The sequence below is a fragment of the Sturnira hondurensis genome, unplaced genomic scaffold (assembly GCF_014824575.4).
Source record: "Sturnira hondurensis isolate 20B ecotype Veracruz unplaced genomic scaffold, ASM1482457v3 Scaffold0004136, whole genome shotgun sequence".
NCBI lineage: Eukaryota > Metazoa > Chordata > Mammalia > Chiroptera > Phyllostomidae > Sturnira > Sturnira hondurensis.
In genome coordinates, this window is record NW_028076767.1 from 20655115 (window position 1) to 20675104 (window position 19990).

Consider the following 19990-nt stretch of genomic DNA (forward strand, 5'->3'; position numbering starts at 1 on the left):
CCATTTCAGTGGCTGTAGCCCTGTAGAATATCCCATTCTTCCCAGAATGAAGAAGACCCCAGGGCACTATAGCTTTAAGAAGGTTTGGAGCACATTTGTCCATTTTCGTTCTTGCAAGTTCCCAGAGTTTGATCAGCATTTTAGGCCACAGTAACACCCACAAGTTTGGGCAGCGTGATGTACAACAAAATCAACCCTGGGTTTGAAGTGAGACCTGGACTACAATTCCAACTTCAAGCCCACTTAAAGCTTCTAAATATGACCCTGGAAATTGCCTCTCCTACTCCAAACTCAGCTTCTCCGTTTATAAAATGAAGGGTTTGAACAAATGTACCTCTGAGATCGTTCAACTCTCGCTTTCTATGATGCTAGTGTAATAGGCAGTTAGGCATGAACAGAGTAGGAGCAGATAAGCCAGGTGCAAACGGTCACCTGGCAGAGAGCCCTGGGTGCCTAGCAACCTCAAAACTACAAGCCCATGCATGTCCACTCCCTTAAACATTAAGCCCTGGAAAAGACATCTAGGCCTCAGCTGAGTTTCTTCTCCAGGCCCCCCAAAGCAGCAAAACCAGGTAGAGTGACACTATGGTGGACCTCTGGACCGGCTTCAATGACTAGTGACCCCCTAGTGCCCACCAATTAGTGGAGACCATTCATTGCCCTGAGGGACACAATGAGGTAAGCTGATGAATATGCTATTGAGATCCTCCCCTGAGACCTCCCGATAAAACCCTTAAGAAGAAGGACCCTGCGCAGCTCCCTCTATGGAGCATGCTCTGCTTTTCCCCAGGCCCATCTTTTCCCAAGGGCTCATTCTCTCCCTCTCTCTCTCTCTCTCTCTCTCAATTCCCCCACCTTAGCTCACTGGAAACTTTCCCCCTCTTCTCCCTCAAGGCATATTTTCTTTGTTCTTTGTCTCTTCCTTCTAAGCTCCAAGGGCCTTTCTTTTGCCTCTGTAACTTGTTATCTGAGCCCATTTTTTTCTACAGCTCATTTCTTCTACTTCTGTAAATAAACTTTTTCTTACAGTTCAAGTCTCGGCTCTGAATTCTTTCTTAGCCAGAACTCAAGTACTGAGGTTGCTGAACCAAGGTCTAATATCTGGTGTTGTTTTTGGAATGCAAACAAATACGGTCTCCTTTGGTCAAACATCCTTGGAAAATATCCCACGGATAAATATCCCGAAATGCCATCAGTTGATATGAGAATTAAAACCCTGACTTAACCCAAAGGGCCTGAGGTAGTACAGTGTAGAGGTTAAAAGTGGGGGTTTAGATTTGAGCAGGTCTGAGTTGGAATACTCGCTCCATCACCTATTAGGAATGGGGCTCCACCAGTTTTTCTTCTGAGCCTTATTTTACTCATCCATAAAATAGGAATAATACTACTAGCTCCCTAATGGTATTATGAGGATTCAGTGAGCTATTACATGTGAAGTGTTTGTCATAGTGCCTGGCAGAGGAGACACTAAAAAAAAATTAGGATGCTTTTGGAAACTTCTTGGAGGTGCCAGATGGATGGGAAACAGAGACTGGAATAACAACCCCCAGGGGCCCTGTATTAGTTTCCTGTGCTAATGTCACAGATTACCACATACTGGGTGGCTTAAAGCGACAGAACTTTCCTCTCTCACAGTTTTGGAGGCTGGAAGTCTAAAATGAGTTGTTCTAGGCCGAGTCTGAGATGTTGGCAGGGCTGTGCTCCCTCTGGAGGCTCCAGGGGAGAACCTGCTCCTTGCCGCTCCAGCTTCTCCTGAAGAAGAGAATGGTGCTGGCATTCCTTGGTCTATAGTTGCATCACTCCAGTCTCTGCCTCTGTCTTCACTTTGCCTCCTTCCTTCTCTGTGGGTGTGTGTCACGTCTTTTTCTGCCCCTCTCTTAGAAGGACACTTGTGATTGCCTTTAGGACCCTGGGTAATACAGGATAATCTCCCCTCTCAAGATCCTTGACTTAGTCACATCTGGAAAGACCCTTCTTCCAAATAGGGTAACATTTACAGACTGTAGGGATTAGGACCTAGTTATCTTTAGGGGGCCATTTCTCAGCCTAGCACGGGTTTGGGCCTGGGTCTTTCCCGGCTGTGAAACTCACTCAGGCCCAGTGGTTCTCCAAATAAGTCCTATAGCTCATCTTTTTGTCTCCCATTCAAAACTCTAGTAAGGATAAGATGTTTGCAGGGAGAGTGGAGCCAGGTTGCTTGATGATACAGGTCTTTTTTATGTTCAAGATTGACATACTCAATTTTTCTTTGTTTTCTTTTTCTTTCTTTTTTTTTCAAAGATTTTATTTATTTATTTTTAGAGAGAGGGAAAGGGAGGGATAAAGAGAGGGAGTGAAATATGGATGTGCAAGAGAAACAGATCAGTTGCCTCTCACACCCCCCCCAACCAGGGACTGGCGCACGACCCAGGCATGTGCCCTGATCAGGAATCGAACAGGTGACCCTTCGGTTCACAGGCTGGAGCTTAGTCCACTGAGCCACACCAGTCAGCACTGTTTTCTTTTACTACTTTGATGAAAACGTGCATTTTCCAAACTGTCACAGAACAAATATGACCATGGCTTTATATTTGCACAATTTACATGGTTCATTTCACAGTTATGAGAAAAAAGTTGTTTTACCTTTGGAAAAGGACTCTTTCTTCTGGACTTCATCTCTCACACTGTGCTTAGGTTGGATTCTAGAAGGCTGTAGTCCACCAGAGAAGTGTCAAACTTGAACATTTACTCGTGAAGAGACTCAGCGTACATTGCCCAATGTCTCTGAACCAAAACTGCCAGATTTGAGATTTGGAAATGGACAATAACATAAAGGATTTCTGTGGATTAAATTGTATAGTAGTCAAAATTCTCAGCACTGTGACTGGGACATATTTAGTTATTGATAAATATTCTCTTTCATGCTCTTTTATTCTTGTTTTTTTAGATGGGGGGTGTATTTATTACTTCTATCCACTGAGCATCTGCCCCCAGTAATCCAAAGTGTTATAGGCAGTCATTCTTATCCTCAAGAGTTTGAAGCATAGTGCTGAGCACACACATGACAAAGATTCCAAAGTAGTCAAGCCACAGTCCTTTCTCTTAAGTGTTTGGAATTTTGATAGGAAAGATACCTATTGGTGAATATTTGAAATCACAGAGTGTTCAAGTCTTCCTATGGGCCAATAGAGTTTGGAGGATGCACAGACTGTATCGAAACCCAAGGTCCGTACTCTTGAACTCTGTACTGAGTGGAACAAGCCTCAGACTATTGGTCAGAAGCCCTGGGTTCTATTATTACTTTAGCTAATATCTCTGCATGATTTTAGGCAAGTTGCTTTCCTTCTGGGGACCCAGTTTCCATATCTGGAAAATGAGATCATGAGACTATCTCTCAGCACAAAGAAATATTAACAGATTCATACAGACTTACTGCAAAAAAATAATCGAAAAACAGAATTGGACACACATTCACTGAAGAATATTTCCCCCCAAAAAATCATGAAGCAGAATAAAATGGTAGGACAACACTCAAAATAAAGTTTGACCATTAGCCAACGGAATAATAATGTCAGTAATGCTAGTGTGAAAATGGCTAAAAGATACCAGTGATAACAAGCATTCATATACAGCCTCTACTGTGTCCCAGGCACTATTCTTAGTACTTTCCATGTATCAACACCATTACCCTTACCACAACTCTCTGAGACAGTATTAGTATTATCACCATTTTACAGATTACAAAATTTAAGCTCAGATTTTAAAAACTGAAGGGAGTTTTAGTAACAACTGGCGTCTCACACTGAATAAGTGGTAGAGCCAAGATCAGGACCCAGGCGATGGATAATCTACTGCATTAATGAGAGTAATGGCAAGTGTATGAATAAAAGGCAAGTACGGAATAAAAAAGTGGAACTCTGACTTCTGCAGTGTCCTCTAGCTTTAGCTTCATGTGAGTCTACATTTGACATCGCCTCCCTTTTTGCTAGAAAGTCAGAGTAAAAAGTTGAATTCCCTGAAGCAGGAAGCCAAGGCACTTTTGTTCACCTTTGACCCAGTACTCATGACTACTTAAAGCAGAGAAGTATCTGGGACTTTCTTTTCTAGCATCTGGGGATCATGTGGTTCAAGTGGATTCTCCCAACTGCCAGCACTGAGTTTGCATGCTACATACTTTGGAAGTGCCAAGAAATAACTAGTTTATCCCTGGGAAACTTCCCGTCTTTTGCTCTTCAGAAATGCTTGATTTTCCCCTGACCGCAGCATATGCAAACATTTAGAGCAATGAAGAACACCTTGGTCAGAGCCCCAGAACATGTCTTACGATCTCATGTTTCAAGTGAACTTGGATCTGTGGCTACATCTGCCTAGAGAAACCTAGCCATCCTGGGTGTAGTTAGGCAAAAATACAGACTCAAGAAGTGACCGCAGATGGCCTCACAGTCTGGTCAGTTTCAGGCCCTGGGCCAGACAGTGATCTTGGAGATCTCAAGCCCTGAAACTGGTGCTCATTCCTTATAAGCAATTCAAAACAAAAACAATCTTGTACTATATAATAAATGGAAGCATTGCCAAAAGGTGGAAGCAATGCAAGTGTCCATCAAAGGGCGCATGGAAAAACAAAATAGGATATAAGTAGAATGGAATATCATTTAGCCTTGTCAAGGAAGAAAAATCTTGACATGTGCTACATGGATAAACTTTGAGGACATTATGCTAATAAAATGAGCCAGTCACAAAAGAACCAAACCCCCCACAAATGTTGTATGATACCACATGCATGAGGTACCTAGAGCAGTCAAATTCACAGAGAAGGAAAGTAGAAAGCCAGCTGTTAGGAGCCAGGGATGGGGGGCTGGGTTACTGTTCCGTGGGTACAGAGTGTCAGTTTTATAGGATGAACAGAGTCCTGGAGATGGAGGGTGGTCGTGGTCACACCACAAAGTAACTCGTTAACAACACTGAACTGTACACTTACAACAGTTAGAGTTGTAAATTCTGTGTTATGTGTATTTTACCACATTTTTAAAAACCATAAAATGGAAAAATATAAATGGACAGTGGCCCAACAAATTTCTGATTTGTTTCTATGGTGTCTACTTCACTGCTTGTTTAGGAAATATCCAGTTCTTTCAAAGAAAATATGTTTTTATCACGGGGAAACGGTGCCTGCTTTGCTGATGCCCAGAGCAGACACTTTCTCTGCCTATTGGATGGCACAGAATCAGCCTGGTACCACCCCAGGCTGGTGGAGGGCAGGGCATAGGCATCGCATGAGGGCGTGAGGCTCTGCCTGGGGCTCCTGGCCTTGTCGGCCCCAAACTCTACTACTAGAGAGAAGGAAAAAGCCTACTAGAGTGCAAATCCTTTCAGCAAACATTTATGGAGAGCTGATAATAAGAACATTTAGAATCTGTTAACTTAAACTTACAAGTGTTCAGAAAAACAATCTAAAACATGATGCTAAAGTATCAAGATGATGGTGTGACCTTTCCATACGACAATAAAGCATTGATCAAGAGTCATCTGCCTCTGCAAAATAATTTAACAGTATTTACACAATTGATCTGGGCCCAGACATTTTATAATTCTATAAAGTAATGAGGTGTGATGACTTCCTTTGCTGCCTGGTAGAGAAGATAATCCTAAAGGTTATGGTTTTATTACCCTGTAGGACATGAATCCATTTGTATATAATTTAGCAATCTCACTTCAATGTTTTTCTTTTTCAGTGTTTATATTTTATTTTGAACTGCCTTTGTTATCCCACTAGCCCCCTTATTAATGAATTAAATGAAGCATTGATCTATGCTCCTGTCTATTTGTATGAGAATTATGTTTTTAACATGCTGGTAATTATTCTTGACACTAGGTGTTAGACCCTGGGTTATGCAATATGCAAACCCATGATACTCCTTTGAGAATAGTTCCTATCGTATCCTCATTTTCCAGATAAGAAAGCTGGAAAGATTAAATAACTTTCCATGGGCCAATTATGTGACTTGCATTTTGCTAGTCACAGTTTTCTCTCCTTCCCTGGACATCTGTGTATTTGTTCATTCATCCAATAAACATCTATTGAGCACCTGTCATGTGCCAGATACTGTGCTAGGCCGTTGATACAGAAATGTTAAGACACATTCCCTTACTTATTACAAATTTTGGTGTGGAGGACAGATGCTTAAACATACATTTATCATGGAAGGAAGTAAGGGCTGTGTTGAGGGGAAAGAGTGGGCTGTAGTAGAACAGAAGGAATAGCGAACCCAAATTTGTGGACATGAAATCATAGAAGGCTTCCCAGAATAGGTGATGCCTACATTAATAGTCTTAGGTGGGCCAGAAAAGGGGGTGAGAATCACCTCAAGGTAAAGGTTCAGTTCCTTAGGGTAGCATGACAGGTCCTCCCATGGACTCCTGGCTATCTCTTTACATCACTTCTCCCTCCCCGCTACCTCTTCTGTTTTGGCCATACTGAAGTACCATTGATTCCTCAAGCATGTCATGTCCTTCCTCCTCTCATATATTCTTTTGCACCTTCTTCTCCTTCTGTCTGAAACAACTTTCCCCATGCGTTCTGTCTTAGCCCTATTCCCACCCCTCACCTGTCCTAGACGACCAGCTTAGGCATCTCTGCTCTGAGAAGACTTCTCTGACCCCCGGGCTAAAATAATTAATCATATTGTATTATCATTGTCAGTTTCCAAGGCTCTCCTGCCTACTTAATTATCTGCTTCCTGAGAAGGGATCTCATCTGCTTTAGGTCTTAGCACACAGTAAGTGCTCAATAAATGCCCACTGGATAAAAAAATAAAGCAGCATGTGAGCAGCTTTAAAGGAAATAAAAGAAGAGAGGATGGCTCTCAAAGGCTTTTAGAAATACCTTGTGGCAATTCAGAATAACAGAAACACAGAGTGTAGTGACAATTGCTATGGACTGAGCTAACAAAAATAGTATGTGTCCAGAGCTGTACTAGGTGATTCGCTCACATTACCTCATTTCATTCTCACAACAGCTCTGTGAGGCAGGTACCATTATTCTTTCTATTTTACTGACGAGCTCAGAGAGGCCGAGCAGCGTGCCCTGAATCCGCAACTAGCAAGGGGCAGAGCTGAGATGTGAACCCAGGCAGCCCATGGCCTCAGTCTGTACCGCCTCTGCTCTGGGGCTTGGGGGCAGTGGGGCATGAGCTGAGAAGACAGCGCAGAGATGCCCTTAAGGAGCTTATAGCACAGAAGAGAAGACAAGACAAGGCGGTAGACTGTGGCAATGTAGCTGCAATGGGAGACAGCATTTTACTGGTTTAGTGAGAAGAGTGAGAAGTTACCTCTAAGCTGCCATCCTGAAAGGCTTCCAGAAGGAGGTGGCATCCGAGCAGAGCCTTAAAGAGTGGGAAGGATTTGGAGAGGTCTAGAGAGAAACAGCGGAAGGATAGAACACATGTAGTAATAACTCATAATTCATGCATTTGGCACATTAACAAATTAAATATGGAAAATCATATGATCATTTCATTAGATAATGATAAAGGACCTGAGAAACTCAAAACATTTACTATAAAATCCCAGCAAACTATAGAAAATATAGACAGTAATATTGTAGTAACTACACACGGTATCACATGGGTACTAGACTCATTGGGGTAATCACTTCGTCAGGTACATAAACGTCTAATCACTAGTCGTACACCTGAAGCTAATACACTATCATATGTCATCTGTAATTAGAAAAAAATTAATTTTTATAAACTCAGCAAGCTAAGAATAAAAGGAATCTTCAATAAAGAATATCTATTAAAAACATACAAAAATCATATTTAGTCATAAAAAATCAAAAGCTTTCCTTTTAAACCAGGAAAATGACAAGAATATGTGGCAGACCCTGTCCAGCCAAGTCTGCCTCTTGTGGCTGGTGGCGAGAATGAATGCACAGGAGACAACAGTCCTGTGGGGAAAAAGGGAATGTCACGACTTCTCTCTCAAGGGGAGAGTGCCTATGGGTGCCTCGACCACTCCCTCAAGAGGGGAGCACCCCGACCCTTGCCTAGACAGGCTTTTATTGTTTTCCTGGGGTCTTACATCAGAGAAAGATTTATTATCTATTACATAGAATATTATTGTCTATATTTTAGGTACAATCAAGGAAATAAAAATAACATTCAGAGAGGAATGGCAATGAGCCGATTAGCTCTGTCCTCGGGAGAACTCATACAGGCTTTGGAAATTACCTTGAAGATAGACAATACACATTTGTTGTTTTAGACCAGGGTGAGGGAGTTTTAGCAAGAGCAAACCATAACAGTCTGTATGCATTTTCTAGGCCTGATTCCCACAGGAAAACTTGGTTTGAAGGTCTGGCTCCTGCCCACCACTCCGCTTCTGTAGGTTTTCCATACAGAGCTGAGTCACGTTTGCCAGGTCAAAACAAACTGGTCCCCTACAAGAATACTCTCTTATGTTTTCTATCATTTCTGTTCGACATTGTATTAGAGATTGTAGCAAGAACAATCAGTTCAGAAGAAACTGTGTAAAAATTAGAAAGGAAGAAATAAAACTGTCACTATCTACTAGTAATATGACAATGCATATAGAAAATTCAAAAGAATCTATAAATTATTACTAGAGTAAATAAGTTTATTAAGGCTTCTAGATAAAAATGTCCGTATAACAAAATTATCAGCATTTCTATGTATCAGCAATAAGCAGTTAGCACATGAAATGTCTTCTAAAAACCATTTTAAATACCATTTTAAAATATGAAGGACCTAGGGAAAATCTAACAAGGACTGAACCAGCTTTCTACAAAGAAATTTATAAAACTCTGAAAGACACTAAAGAAGGTGTAAACAAATGAAGAGATGTTCTCTGTCATAAATCAGATGATTCAATATTGCAAAGTTGTCAGTTCTCCCCAAAGCCATTAACACGTGACATGCAATATCAGCCCAAATTCCATCCACTTGATAAAATTATTCTAAAGTTTATGTGTAAAAGTTCAATATACAAAAATAGCCAAGATACTTTTGAAGAACAAAGTAGAAAGACTGGATCTGCAAGATACGAAGATGTGTTATAAATCTATACTAGTTGCAATAATGACATTGATTCAGGGAGAAAAAACAAACAGGCCACTGAAACAGAATGAGCACATTTGCTGTAAGTCAGAGGTGTCCCTGGGAATCATCAGGAAAGGCAGTCTTTCCATACCTGGTGCTGGGACAACTGGACAACCACATGAAAGAGACTGATCATGACCTCTACGTCACACCATACACTTAACGGTGAAAGACAAAATTATAAAGCTTCTGGTGAAAATAGGAGACTATCTTCATAATCCCAGGGTAGAAAAAGATTTCTTTAAGGCACAAAAAAGCATGAACTAACAGAAAAGACGGATAAAGTTGGGACTTTCTTAAAATTGGGGACTTCTGTGTGTCTAAACGCAAGAGAAAGTAAAAAGACAACATTTGTGGGCTCTGTGTTCAGGAAACCCAGAGGAACGGATGTGGATGAGAGTGGGATACATGGAGAGATAAAGCTAGAAAGACAGGGAAAAACCAAGCCAGGAACACCAGGCTCTCACCACTTGCTGGGCAGGCAAGAGCTGGAATCACAGTGACTTTATGAGGCTTCCTAAATTGGGGGGTGTCTATAGGGGAAAATCTTGAGTAACGTTTATATCTATTCCTTTGCCTCCCCTTCCGGAAATCATACTCAGCAGTGTCTGCCCTCCGTTCTTCCTGCTGCGGGGTCAGTTCTGTTTGCTGCCCCAAAGCCAAGCTCCTTTCTTATCTCTCCCACACACCAAACGCATACCGGGTTCTGGCACTTTGTCAGTCATCTCATTTATCCTCACCGGATGGTCTAAGAGTTAAGAAGGCATATTTTGGAGTCCAACTTACCAGGGTTTGAGGCCCAGCTCTGTCTTTTACTAGTTGGGTGTCTCCAAGCAGGTCAGTTCACTATTCTGTGACTCTGTGTTCTCATTTGTAACAAGGGGGCAGTGGCTGTTTTTTCATACTTTTCATAGGGCACTAGTGAGAATAAAACACATGTACTCCGCTTACTTAATACAGTGGCTTGCACATTGCAAGTTCTCAATACAAGTTATTGTTATTCCACGACCTAAGGTGGAGGTGGTCTATGAAGGGACCACATTTTGTTGTTATCTGAGTTGGGCCTGCTGCTTTAAACTGCGCATCCTCAGTACATAGGAGAGGAGGGAGCAGGCTAGTCCCTTGAAGTCTGGCTGGGCTCACTGCCAGTCCCTGGCTCAGCCCAGCTCCTGACAGGGCCTCTATGTACCCACTGGTGCTGCGCAGCCCTGGCCCCGCCCTGCTTCCTGTCTCCCTTATCTTCCCCCGGCATATGCTCTCTGGAGTGGGAAATGCCACCACTTGCTTCCTTCACTTCCTTTTGCTCAGTTAGACCCTCATTCTTTAGCTCTCAGTCAAATCTCAGCTGCTGGCCCTGGGCCCATTCGGCTCCGTGGTTATCTGCCCCTCGGCCACCCAGGCATGGGGCATCGCAGGCTCCAACTGTAGTGTCTCTCTCTTACCTATGCCCAACCCTGGGTGTGGAAGGAGGAAGGGGGCGCCCTTCAAGCAGTCTCCTCACCAGCTCTCCTTCCCCCAGTACTCTCTTGACTCTCCCTGGATGCAGATCCATAACCCCCATTATTTATTTGTCTGTTTGGTTTTTTGTTTGCATATTTATTTGAGATAAAAACATCCATTTGTTGTCCATTGTTGATTATGCACTCATTCGCTGCTTCTTGTATGTGCCCTGACCGGGAATCAAACCCACAACCTTGGGGTATCAGGTCAACATTATAAGCAACAGAGATACCAGGCCTCTTTAAGTTAAAAAATCCCTGCTCTGCACCTCCCTTGGGCAAGTTAGCTAAACTTTCTTGACCTTAATGATCTCATCTGTTACACGGAGAAAATGAGCCTCATGCTATCTACCCCAGAGGAACTGCACACATTTGGGGCATGTTTTATATTATACATAACATAAATACTCAAGCATGTCAAATGTACGTATTCAAAATGTGTTAATGGATTGTGATTCCCCCCCTAATTTTTCAGATACTACGTGTTGGGCTTAGAATTACAAACTTTGGCATCAGACACGCATATGAGCTCAAATTATAGCTTTCACTGTGTGACCTTAGGTCAGTTACTTAGAGGGGAAAGAAGAGCCCCAGTGTGCTTATTAATAAAATAAGAATGTTAACGAAACCTACCTCACAGGGCTTGCAAATGGATAAAGCAGGATTATTTATGTAAAGAGCTCAACGCTGACCTGGCCTATGATCAATGTTAGCCATAATAATAATTGTTGTCTTTGTCATTTGTTTTTCAAGACTCAGGTATGTGAGGAGGGTGCTTGGGATAACAACTCAATAACAACCAAGTGTGGTCCCTTCAGAGATCACTCTCCTCTTAGGACACAGGCAGCAAACACAAGGGCCAAGGGCTGAATCCGGCCCTCCGCCTTGCTTTATCCTGCCCGGCACCTTGTTTCTACCCAGTGGCCGTACTGAGCTCCTTGCCCCTAGTTAAGGAGTGGTTACATTTACATAGTGCTAAAATTACATTCAACCCTTTGAAGGCAACCATGATGCTGATGTGGCCCCCGGTGACAAGGAGTCTGACACCCCTGCCTTAGGACATGGAATAACAATAACTCATGTTGAGAACTTACAGTGTGCAAGGTCAATGTTGCCTCCTCCGTCCATGACAGATCTTAGCTGGTGAGAAAGACCCCTTTGCAAGTAGCTCTGTGGATGGTGGGGTGGTCTCTCCGTAACCCCAGGGACCCAGGCCTTGCCTGAATAGATCAAAGACTCATGGCACTCAGTCGGTTCAATCAGTCCAAATTGGTTCAATCATATACTTTATCACCCTCTGCCCCAAAGTACACTTCAAGCACTCAAGGGAGAAAAAAGGCAAAGCAAAAAGATGCACAGGCTCCCTAGGAATCAGATCAAGGCAAGTAAAACCAAAATGAAGTGCCATTTACACCAAACCATCTGACAATACCAAGAGTTGGCAAGGATTTGGAACAAGGGAACGCTCGTGCATTGCTGGGAATGTAAATCGGCCCAAACTTTCTGTAAAACAACTCGGCAGTATGTAGTAAAATTAAAGGTGCAGATACCCCATGACTCGGTTATTCCACCCCCAAGTTTGCAGCTACAAAGATTCTGCCACAAATGCACAAGAAGACATGCGCAAGAATGCTCATACCAGCACTGTTTGTGATAGTGGAAAACTGGGAGGGGGAAACTTTAATATCTAACAACAGGAGAACAGATAAATTGTGGCATATTGATAAAGTAGCAAATATAAGCAGTGGGGACTAATAAATAGATCTACATATAACAACATGGATGAATTTTATTAATATATCAGATGAAGAAAGCAAGTTACATAGGAGTATGTAACTTGGTACCATGCACTTTGGTACCAATATGCACTTTGGTACTATGTGTAGAAAGCTCCAAATATGAAAAATACTATATATTGCTTAGAGAGATATGTATATATAGATAAGTATTAGAAATGTAAAAAGATGAAAAATAGATTATGATGGGTGGTACTTTGGTGGGCGAGGGGTGAGAGATGCAGTTGGGGAGGCGTGCCCTGGGGACTTCGATCATGTTGGTGACATTTCATTTCTTATGCTGAGTGCTGGGAACATGTATGTTTGTAACAAAATTCTTCAACCATGAAATAATTCTTCAAATATAAAATAATTCATAATATTTCTTAAAGGCAAGACAATAACTGGTAGTGATTTAAGTCCTTCCACTTTTCTTGAGTCCCAGTTCAGGAAACAAGGCCCCCATTCTTCTAAGTAGACCATTTTGGTGAGCTGGGAAAACACTTTGATGTTACTCCTCAGCTCATTTGCAAAAACTAAGAGGTAACCGTGGACACTCTTATGTGCATTCAGATCAGAGAATGGGAGCCTGGTATGCGTCCAGGGTTTGCCCCAATTCCACTATGACATCAGCTCTCCCTCCAAGAAAAAAAAAGTTAAAAGACCCCCCCCCCCAGCCCTTTTTCTAACCCCATTCCTCAGAGGTGATTTCTATTGACAGTAACTTTCCAGGCATTTTTCCTATGTATATGCAAATACTCAGACACACACAGAATGTTATTTTTAAAATACAAGCGGAACTTAATCAACAAAGGAACACACAGGCAAAATATAACCAGAGACATTGAAATTAAGAACAAACTGCCAGTAACCAGAGGGGAGGTGGGAGGGGATAATGGGGGGAAGGGAAGGGTCGTCAGGAACCTGCCTAAAGGACACATGGACAAAGCCAAAGAGGGTGGGAAGCGGGGATGGCTGCGGGGGCAGTGCTGGGGGACAAATGGAGACAACTGTACTCGAACAACAATAAAAAAAAAACAAAAATGTTTCGTGCCTAAAAAAATGGAATTATTACTTGGACAGAAAGAAATATTTTAAACTAAAGAAATGGAATCACAGTCTATGTATCGTTCCCCACTTTATTCACATATCAATACATCTGCTCATAATGATCTTGCTACTCTCTTCTGCCATAACTTATTTTAAACTTTTATTTTTAATTCTACAAGAGATACGTGACCACATTCTAGATGCAAAATTTCCAAATACAGAGAGAGTGGTAAAACCCTTCACCAAATAGAGTGCAAAACTTTTTACAAGATTGCCGCCCCTAGCACGTGCGCGCATGCGCGCGCACACGCTCTCCGCTCCGTCGCGGGCTCCTCCCTGGAGGTAAGGCACTGCTGTATCTGCTGTACATCCTTCCAGACTCATTTACTCCCATAAGGAAATAGGCTGTTTAGATTGTGTGTGTGTGGTTGACACATACATTTCTAAACTGATCATAATGTCCTGCAACTTGCTCTCTGAAATTTATGCATATCATAACTACCTCATTCAGTCATCCATAAAGTGATATTTGTTATAATGCTACCTACTATGCGCACTACCGTAGGCACATAACAAACAAGATGGACAGCCTCTGTCCTCATGGAATTTACATTCTGGTAGGACATTCAGACAGTAGACATGTAGATAAATAAGTAATATAATTTCAGGCTGTGCTAAGTAATCTGATGAAAACAGAGTGAGGATTGGGCAGGGGGAGGTTTTATTTTAACTACTGCATAGTATTCCATTGTACGGACTTTCATACTTTAGGGGAGTAAGTTTCCAATTTTTCTACTTGCTTCCTGTAGTACTAAATACATTTTACATGCTATCCAAACCCATCACAGGAACATACATGCACAAAACCAAAACACACATATACAAACAAATGTTTCACAAAACGATGCTTAACTTTACCAACAGGGATACACTGAAATGTTTTATTCTGTTCTACTTCATTTTAATTGTTTTCATCGTCCACTAACAAGGTTGTGACCTAAGTTTAAAAACTACTGCTTTAAGTAACCAATCCTCTACTGAGATTTAGATTGGTCATAATTCTCTCTTATTACAAATAAATGATGCTGTGGTGAGATGCTCTATACTCATTTTGTGATTCTTACTGAGCACAAAATCCCCTGATTGTGTAACTACTATTTCCTTCAAATTGTTATAAAATGTAGCCAGCGTGCAAGAAAACTGAATTCTAATCCCTGATCTGTGGCCACTAATGATGAGACATAAGCTTTGGTCAAGTCCCCGAAACTCTCTGGGCCTCAGTTTCCCCATTAATAACCTGCTGGTCCCTATACCCTAGAATCTGCTCTAGGCTGAAAACAGATGCCCCACCCTCTGACTCATCGAGGGCAGGACTCCTCTTTAAGCTCCTGCTCCCCCTTTTCCGCCCACTCCCTGCTCCCCAGAAGCAGCTCAGGGAAAAGAAAAGGGCAGGTCTGAGCAGGAGGGGGTAGCAGGGCGGGACTGGGGGCGGGCAAGAGGGAGGCCGGCCCCCTAGTAGGAAATGAGACAGGGTAGGAATAACACTTTATAAGCCTGACGCCCTTTTCCTCCAGGCACCTCCTGGCCATCTTCCAGCCTCCTCTGTTCGGTCCCCTCCCCTCCCGGACAGTCCTCACTTCTTGTCTCCCGAGGCTGCAGGCAGTGGGAGCCCCCAGCCTGCCAGAGCCAGGAGCCCAGGTGGGGTCAAGAGCTCCAGTCCCACGATGTTGACAACATTGCTGCCACTGCTGCTTCTCCTGCTCCTGCCCCACAGGGCCCTTTGTAGCCTGGAAGCGTCAGACGGTGAGTCGTGAGTCGGGGCACATCTCCGGCCTTGGGATGGTGCCGGAGAGTTCAGCCTGTCTGAGTATGAGGGTAAGACCAGAGGAGTGTGTGTCTACAGCTGGCTGGATCTCTCTATAGGGCAGGCAGGGTCCCAGGGACAGGTTTGTAACCTAAATCCAGGTGAAGAAGTACAGTTCAGCACACGGGAAGGGGGAGATGGAGGAGGCTGGGGTCGGGGAGTGCTGGAAGAGGACAGGAATGGAAAGATGGGACAGGGACAGGTACAAGTGGGGAGGGAGTTAGCCTCAAGGAGAGGGAAGAGGCAGGGGTGAAGTCTGGAGAGGGAGAGCTGAGGGTGTGATGGTGGATGGGGGTGAGTCTAGGGAAGAAGGGAAGGCACCCAGAGACGAGGTGAGAGATGGGAGGAATGGGAAGACTTGGAGAACAGAGGAAAGACATGGAGAATGGAGGGAAGACTTGGGAAAAGCCCAGGGCTGAGACACATGATGCAGAAAAGGGGACCAGAGAAGGTGGAGGAACACTGGCGGCAGTGGGTGAGGCGAAGCTGGGGGAAGGAGAAGCTGTGCTCAGTGGGAGAAGTGGTGGGGGATAAGGCTGCCTGAAAGGCTCCATTTAAGCGCAGAAGGGGAATTCTTGCCCTTCATTGTCATTGCACGGTGGCCTCCTTTCCCTTCTCCTACAATCTCTACAGCTTCGGTCTCCCCCCTCTGAGAAGGATTGAATAATAACCAGTATTCAGTGAGGGCTCATTATGGCTAATGCACATATGGACTCACTTAACCCCCACAAAATCTCTACAAGGCATGCAATATTATTATTTCCATTTCACAGAGGAGACTGGGGCGTACAGCAGTTACGAACCTGCCCAGGGTTACCCACGCAGATGTTCTTATTCACACCCGCGGGCACAGAGCACTTCTCAAATGCCAACGTGGTCACGACACATATGCACAGATGTGCAGCCCCAGACTCATACCCTCCTCACACATTCTCCAGGCACCAACTCTGTGCCTGGCCGTTACGAGGTGCAGGAGGCAGAGATAAGCAGACATGATTCTAGACTAGAGGAGCCCAGCGCTGCAGACAGTTATGTGGAGTCTAGGGTCCCTGAAGCAGGTCCACTGTGTCTGGGAGGGTAAAGAAGGAGAGGCACCAGGAAAGCTTCTCCAAGGAGAACACAACCCAGCTGAGCCCTGAAGAGTGACTAGAAGCTCGCCAGGAGGCAGGACAACCCTGACAAGCAATTTACATGTCAGTCAAAAGGCAGCACAAGGAAGTCCAAGGACTTTGACATATGTAGGTACTGGGAAGAGGCTGAAGAAGGCAGCAGGGGCCTCATCCCCAGCAGCCTTGAAGGCTGTGCTAAAGACTTTGGACTTGATTCCGTGAACAGGTACCTTATGGGGAGTCAGTAGAGCTGGGCAGCTAAAAGTGCTAGACTTCAACTGCTCGAATTCAAACCTTGCCTTTACCATTTCCGCCTGTTTCCCATATAGACTGGGGTTAATAATAGTAGCTGCTGCACTAAGTTAATGGGAGGAAGGCACAAATAACATAATAATGTGTGTCGAGTACAGTGCCCAGGCACATAAGCCCAATAATAATAATTATTATAACGATTAATTATTGACAGGGCAGTGTGTCCCCGGAGCATTTTAAGCAGAAGAACACAATCTTAATTCTGGGAGAGGCAGAGGTCAGATTAAAAGGGGTGGCACTGAAGAATGAAGGCAGGAGTGTGTGAAAAGAAATCACCGCCAGGCCAGGTGAGGACCAACGAGGCCTAAAGGAGGGCACTGGCTGAGGAGTCAGAATTGGGATTTTTACTGTAGGTCAGGAATTGCGGACCAACTGGAAATGGGGGAAGGAAGGGGTGAGAGAGAGAAAGGAGATCAGAATGGGTCTTCCACCGACTGCCTGGATTACCCTGGAGCAAGTGGTTTCTCCTCTTCTGGCCTGTTTCCTCACCTGTAAAACAAAGATAATAATCCCTCCTGGCAGGATTACTGTGATCATTAAATGGGAGGGAGGGTGGGAGGATACTTTATGAAGGGCCAAGAAGGTGGGCAGCCAGCCTCTGGGTAGGGGATTATTATCTCGGCTACATGCTGACCAGCGGGGGACTAACCTGCTGACTTCCGCCCCCCAGGCCCACAGAGTTTCCACATGCTCCAGATCTCCTACTTCCCAGACCCCCATCAAGTGTTGCACCGAGGCAACGCGTCGCTGGGAGGGCTGCTGACACACGTACTGGAAGGCCAGGACTCCAACATCACGATCCTCCAGCTGCTTCCCGTGCAGGAGCCCAAGAGCTGGGCGCTCACAGAGGGAAGTGTTCGGCTCTACCTGCAACAGTTCCAGGGCGTGGTGCAGCTGGTGCACAAGGAGCGGGGTGTGGCTTGTGAGTGGGGGCTGCGTGCGGGGGCGGGGCCCAGGTGGAGCAGAGCCTATAGGGGGTCTTGTGGATGGGCGTGGCCCCAGGGGGCGTGGCCTTGTGTGGGCTGGCGGCTCTCTGGAGCCCAGTGGTGCCCAGGCACCAGTATTAGCTTATTGCTACCAGCTGGAGGCTGGAGAGGAGTCAATGTCTTGGACCATAGGCCTTCCATCAGGCCCTCGTCCTGTTCCCACAGTCTTGGGGTAGACCCACCCTGAACCTCAAAAGTTCACGTCCTCCTAATGGACATCCCTCACACCTTCTCCACACAGCCCCTTGACCCTGAATCCCCCATCCACAGTTCCTCTGACCATTCGCTGTTTCCTGGGCTGTGAGCGGCCTTCTGAAGGTTCTAGAGCCCAAGCCTTCTTTGATGTGGCTGTAAACGGGAGCTCTTTTGTGAGTTTCCGGCCAGTGGAGGCCACATGGGTGGCAGGGCCTCAGGCCCACTCCAGAGTGGTCACCTACACCCTGCAGAAGCTCAACACCTACAACCGGACTCGGTATGACCTGCAGGATTTCCTGCAGAACACCTGCATGAAGTACGTGAAGGAATACAACGTAAAAAGTTCAAAAGGTACAATGGCATTGGCAATGGGCCTGTGTATTGGGTGGGTTCCAGTCAAATGGATGGACCTGGGTACCTTGAGAAACAGGAGGCCCAAGAGTGGGGGGTTGGGACTGAGTACACATAGCTTAAGTCACATAGTGAATTAGCCCCCTTCCTTTGGGGCAGAAATTCCTTGGGTTTCGTCTCAAACCGCGGATTCCTTGGGGGTTTGTTCTTCACACTAACCCTCTGCATGTTCTCCAGAGAGCCAAGCAGGCCGCTCCTACACATCACTGGTCCTGGCTATCCTGGTGGGCAGTTTCATCATCACTGGTGTGGCTGTAGGCATCTTCCTGTGCACAGGTGGACGGCAGCGTTAATTACTCTCCAGTCCCCTCTGGCAAACTGTTCGACAGATGGGAGAAGATCTCAGCTCACTGAAACACCAAACAGATTCCCCATCCGGGACATTGTTTCCCAGAAAGTTTGGAGTGGCAGCTTCCTTCTCCCAGATCTGCCCACCCAGACTCCGGGAGAGAAAAGGGGAGAAGACTAGGAGACCGAGTACTTGGTTTATTAAGTACTGAACTGGTCCGAATGCTTCCCTTTCTTTGTGGAAAACAGATGATGGAGTTGCGGTGGTGGTGGGGGGGTCCATGGCCCATCCTCCACAGACGGACAGAATCGCCAAATAAAACAAGTCATCTACAACCAAAATAAATACCATTCAATGTTTCCAGGTGTGTCAGACGTGGGAAGGGACAGTGGTATGACGGAGGTAGAAAGAAATAACCAGAGAAATGGTAGAAGTGAAAACTGTAAGTATTATGGGAGCAAGGAGTTATTAGTTAATCCATCCACTAATAACTAATAAATTCCTTACTTACGTATAAGGCATTATTTTCTCTACTTTGCAAAACTTCTGGAAAAGTGGCCTCTACCCTTTGCTTCTACTTCCTTATTTCCCAAACACCCATCACCCACTGCGGTCTCACGTTTCTGTAAACTGCTCTAATGCCATCAGTGACCTCTAACTGTGAAACGTTCATCCCCCGTGGTATGGGCACATTTCACTTTGTGGACCAGAACACTTCTTACCCTGACTTCTGACATATCATACTTCTAATTTTTAGAAACTGTTCAGCCCCTTCATTATGTTTTAGCTTCCTCAGAATTCCATTGTGGGGGTCCTTTTGGTCTCCTTTAAACCATACCTTTCTGGATGACCTACCAACTTGCATGGCTCCAGATACCATCTATTGGTGGTGATTTCTTGTCTTTGACAGTATGTGTTTTGTCCGGAAACAGACTTGAGTTTTACTTCTTTGAGCTAGGCATTTTAACTTCTTTGGGTCTCAGTTTCTTCATAAACAGAAGGTGTGATAAAATATACAAAGGATACAATACCTCATAGAGGCATTATACCTCATAGAAGCATTATGCATATTAAATAAGAATATAATGGATATATAGAGATACTCAACAAATATAGACTGTGGCAAAAGTAGGTTTATGGTTGTGAGTCCGTGAAACACAGAGTTTATTCTTATATTATTATTTATTAATTATGGTATTCTTTTCCATATGAATGACTATGAAACTACTTTTGCCCCACCCTGTGTAGCACTTACTGTTGGCCCCCAGACACCCCATAGGCACTGATTCTTGCAACTCACTGCTACTTTAATATTTTGCAGACATTTTAGAGTCAAAATGTTCAAAATAGACGCCATATCTTTCTCCCCAAACCTGTTCCTTGTCTTCTGTTGTTTACTATCAGT

The 19990-nt window shown here is 44.4% G+C and overlaps 2 protein-coding genes across 4 annotated transcripts in view; one reads left to right on the forward strand and one right to left on the reverse strand.

Moving 5' to 3' along the window:
* The first annotated feature begins 440 nt into the window (after window positions 1–440).
* PROCR (protein C receptor) lies at window positions 441–18944 on the forward strand. 2 transcript variants are annotated; one of them, XM_037043932.1, is made up of 5 exons: window positions 441–678; window positions 14994–15222; window positions 17375–17626; window positions 17961–18236; window positions 18474–18944. In XM_037043932.1, exons 2-5 carry the CDS (start codon window positions 15144–15146, stop codon window positions 18587–18589), a joined length of 723 nt encoding a protein of 240 aa, XP_036899827.1. In that variant the 5' UTR covers window positions 441–678; window positions 14994–15143; the 3' UTR covers window positions 18590–18944. The 2 variants fall into 2 exon arrangements, with proteins under 2 accessions (XP_036899827.1, XP_036899826.1); XM_037043931.1 differs by lacking the exon at window positions 441–678 and having other exon boundaries at window positions 14923–15222.
* MMP24OS (MMP24 opposite strand) overlaps window positions 2431–19990 on the reverse strand; it is an 85203-nt gene continuing 67643 nt past the window's right edge. The window contains exons 3-6 of one of the 2 annotated variants that reach the window (XR_005066112.1): window positions 7308–7390; window positions 5411–5511; window positions 2623–2819; window positions 2431–2536 (exon numbers count right to left, since the gene is read on the reverse strand). The gene's annotated coding sequence lies outside the window, so the exon portion shown is untranslated. Of the gene's footprint in view, window positions 2537–2573; window positions 2820–5410; window positions 5512–7307; window positions 7391–19990 lie in introns of those variants that run through there. The other variant, XR_005066113.1, reaches the window with a different exon arrangement.

Bases quoted from the DNA above. Each gene is read 5' to 3' on its own strand.
- PROCR (XM_037043932.1), top strand. From the start codon at position 15,144: ATGTTGACAACATTGCTGCCACTGCTGCTTCTCCTGCTCCTGCCCCAC. The intron at 17,627-17,960 runs GTGAGTGGGGGC...CCCCATCCACAG, and splicing joins CAAGGAGCGGGGTGTGGCTT to TTCCTCTGACCATTCGCTGT. The intron at 18,237-18,473 runs GTACAATGGCAT...CATGTTCTCCAG, and splicing joins CAACGTAAAAAGTTCAAAAG to AGAGCCAAGCAGGCCGCTCC.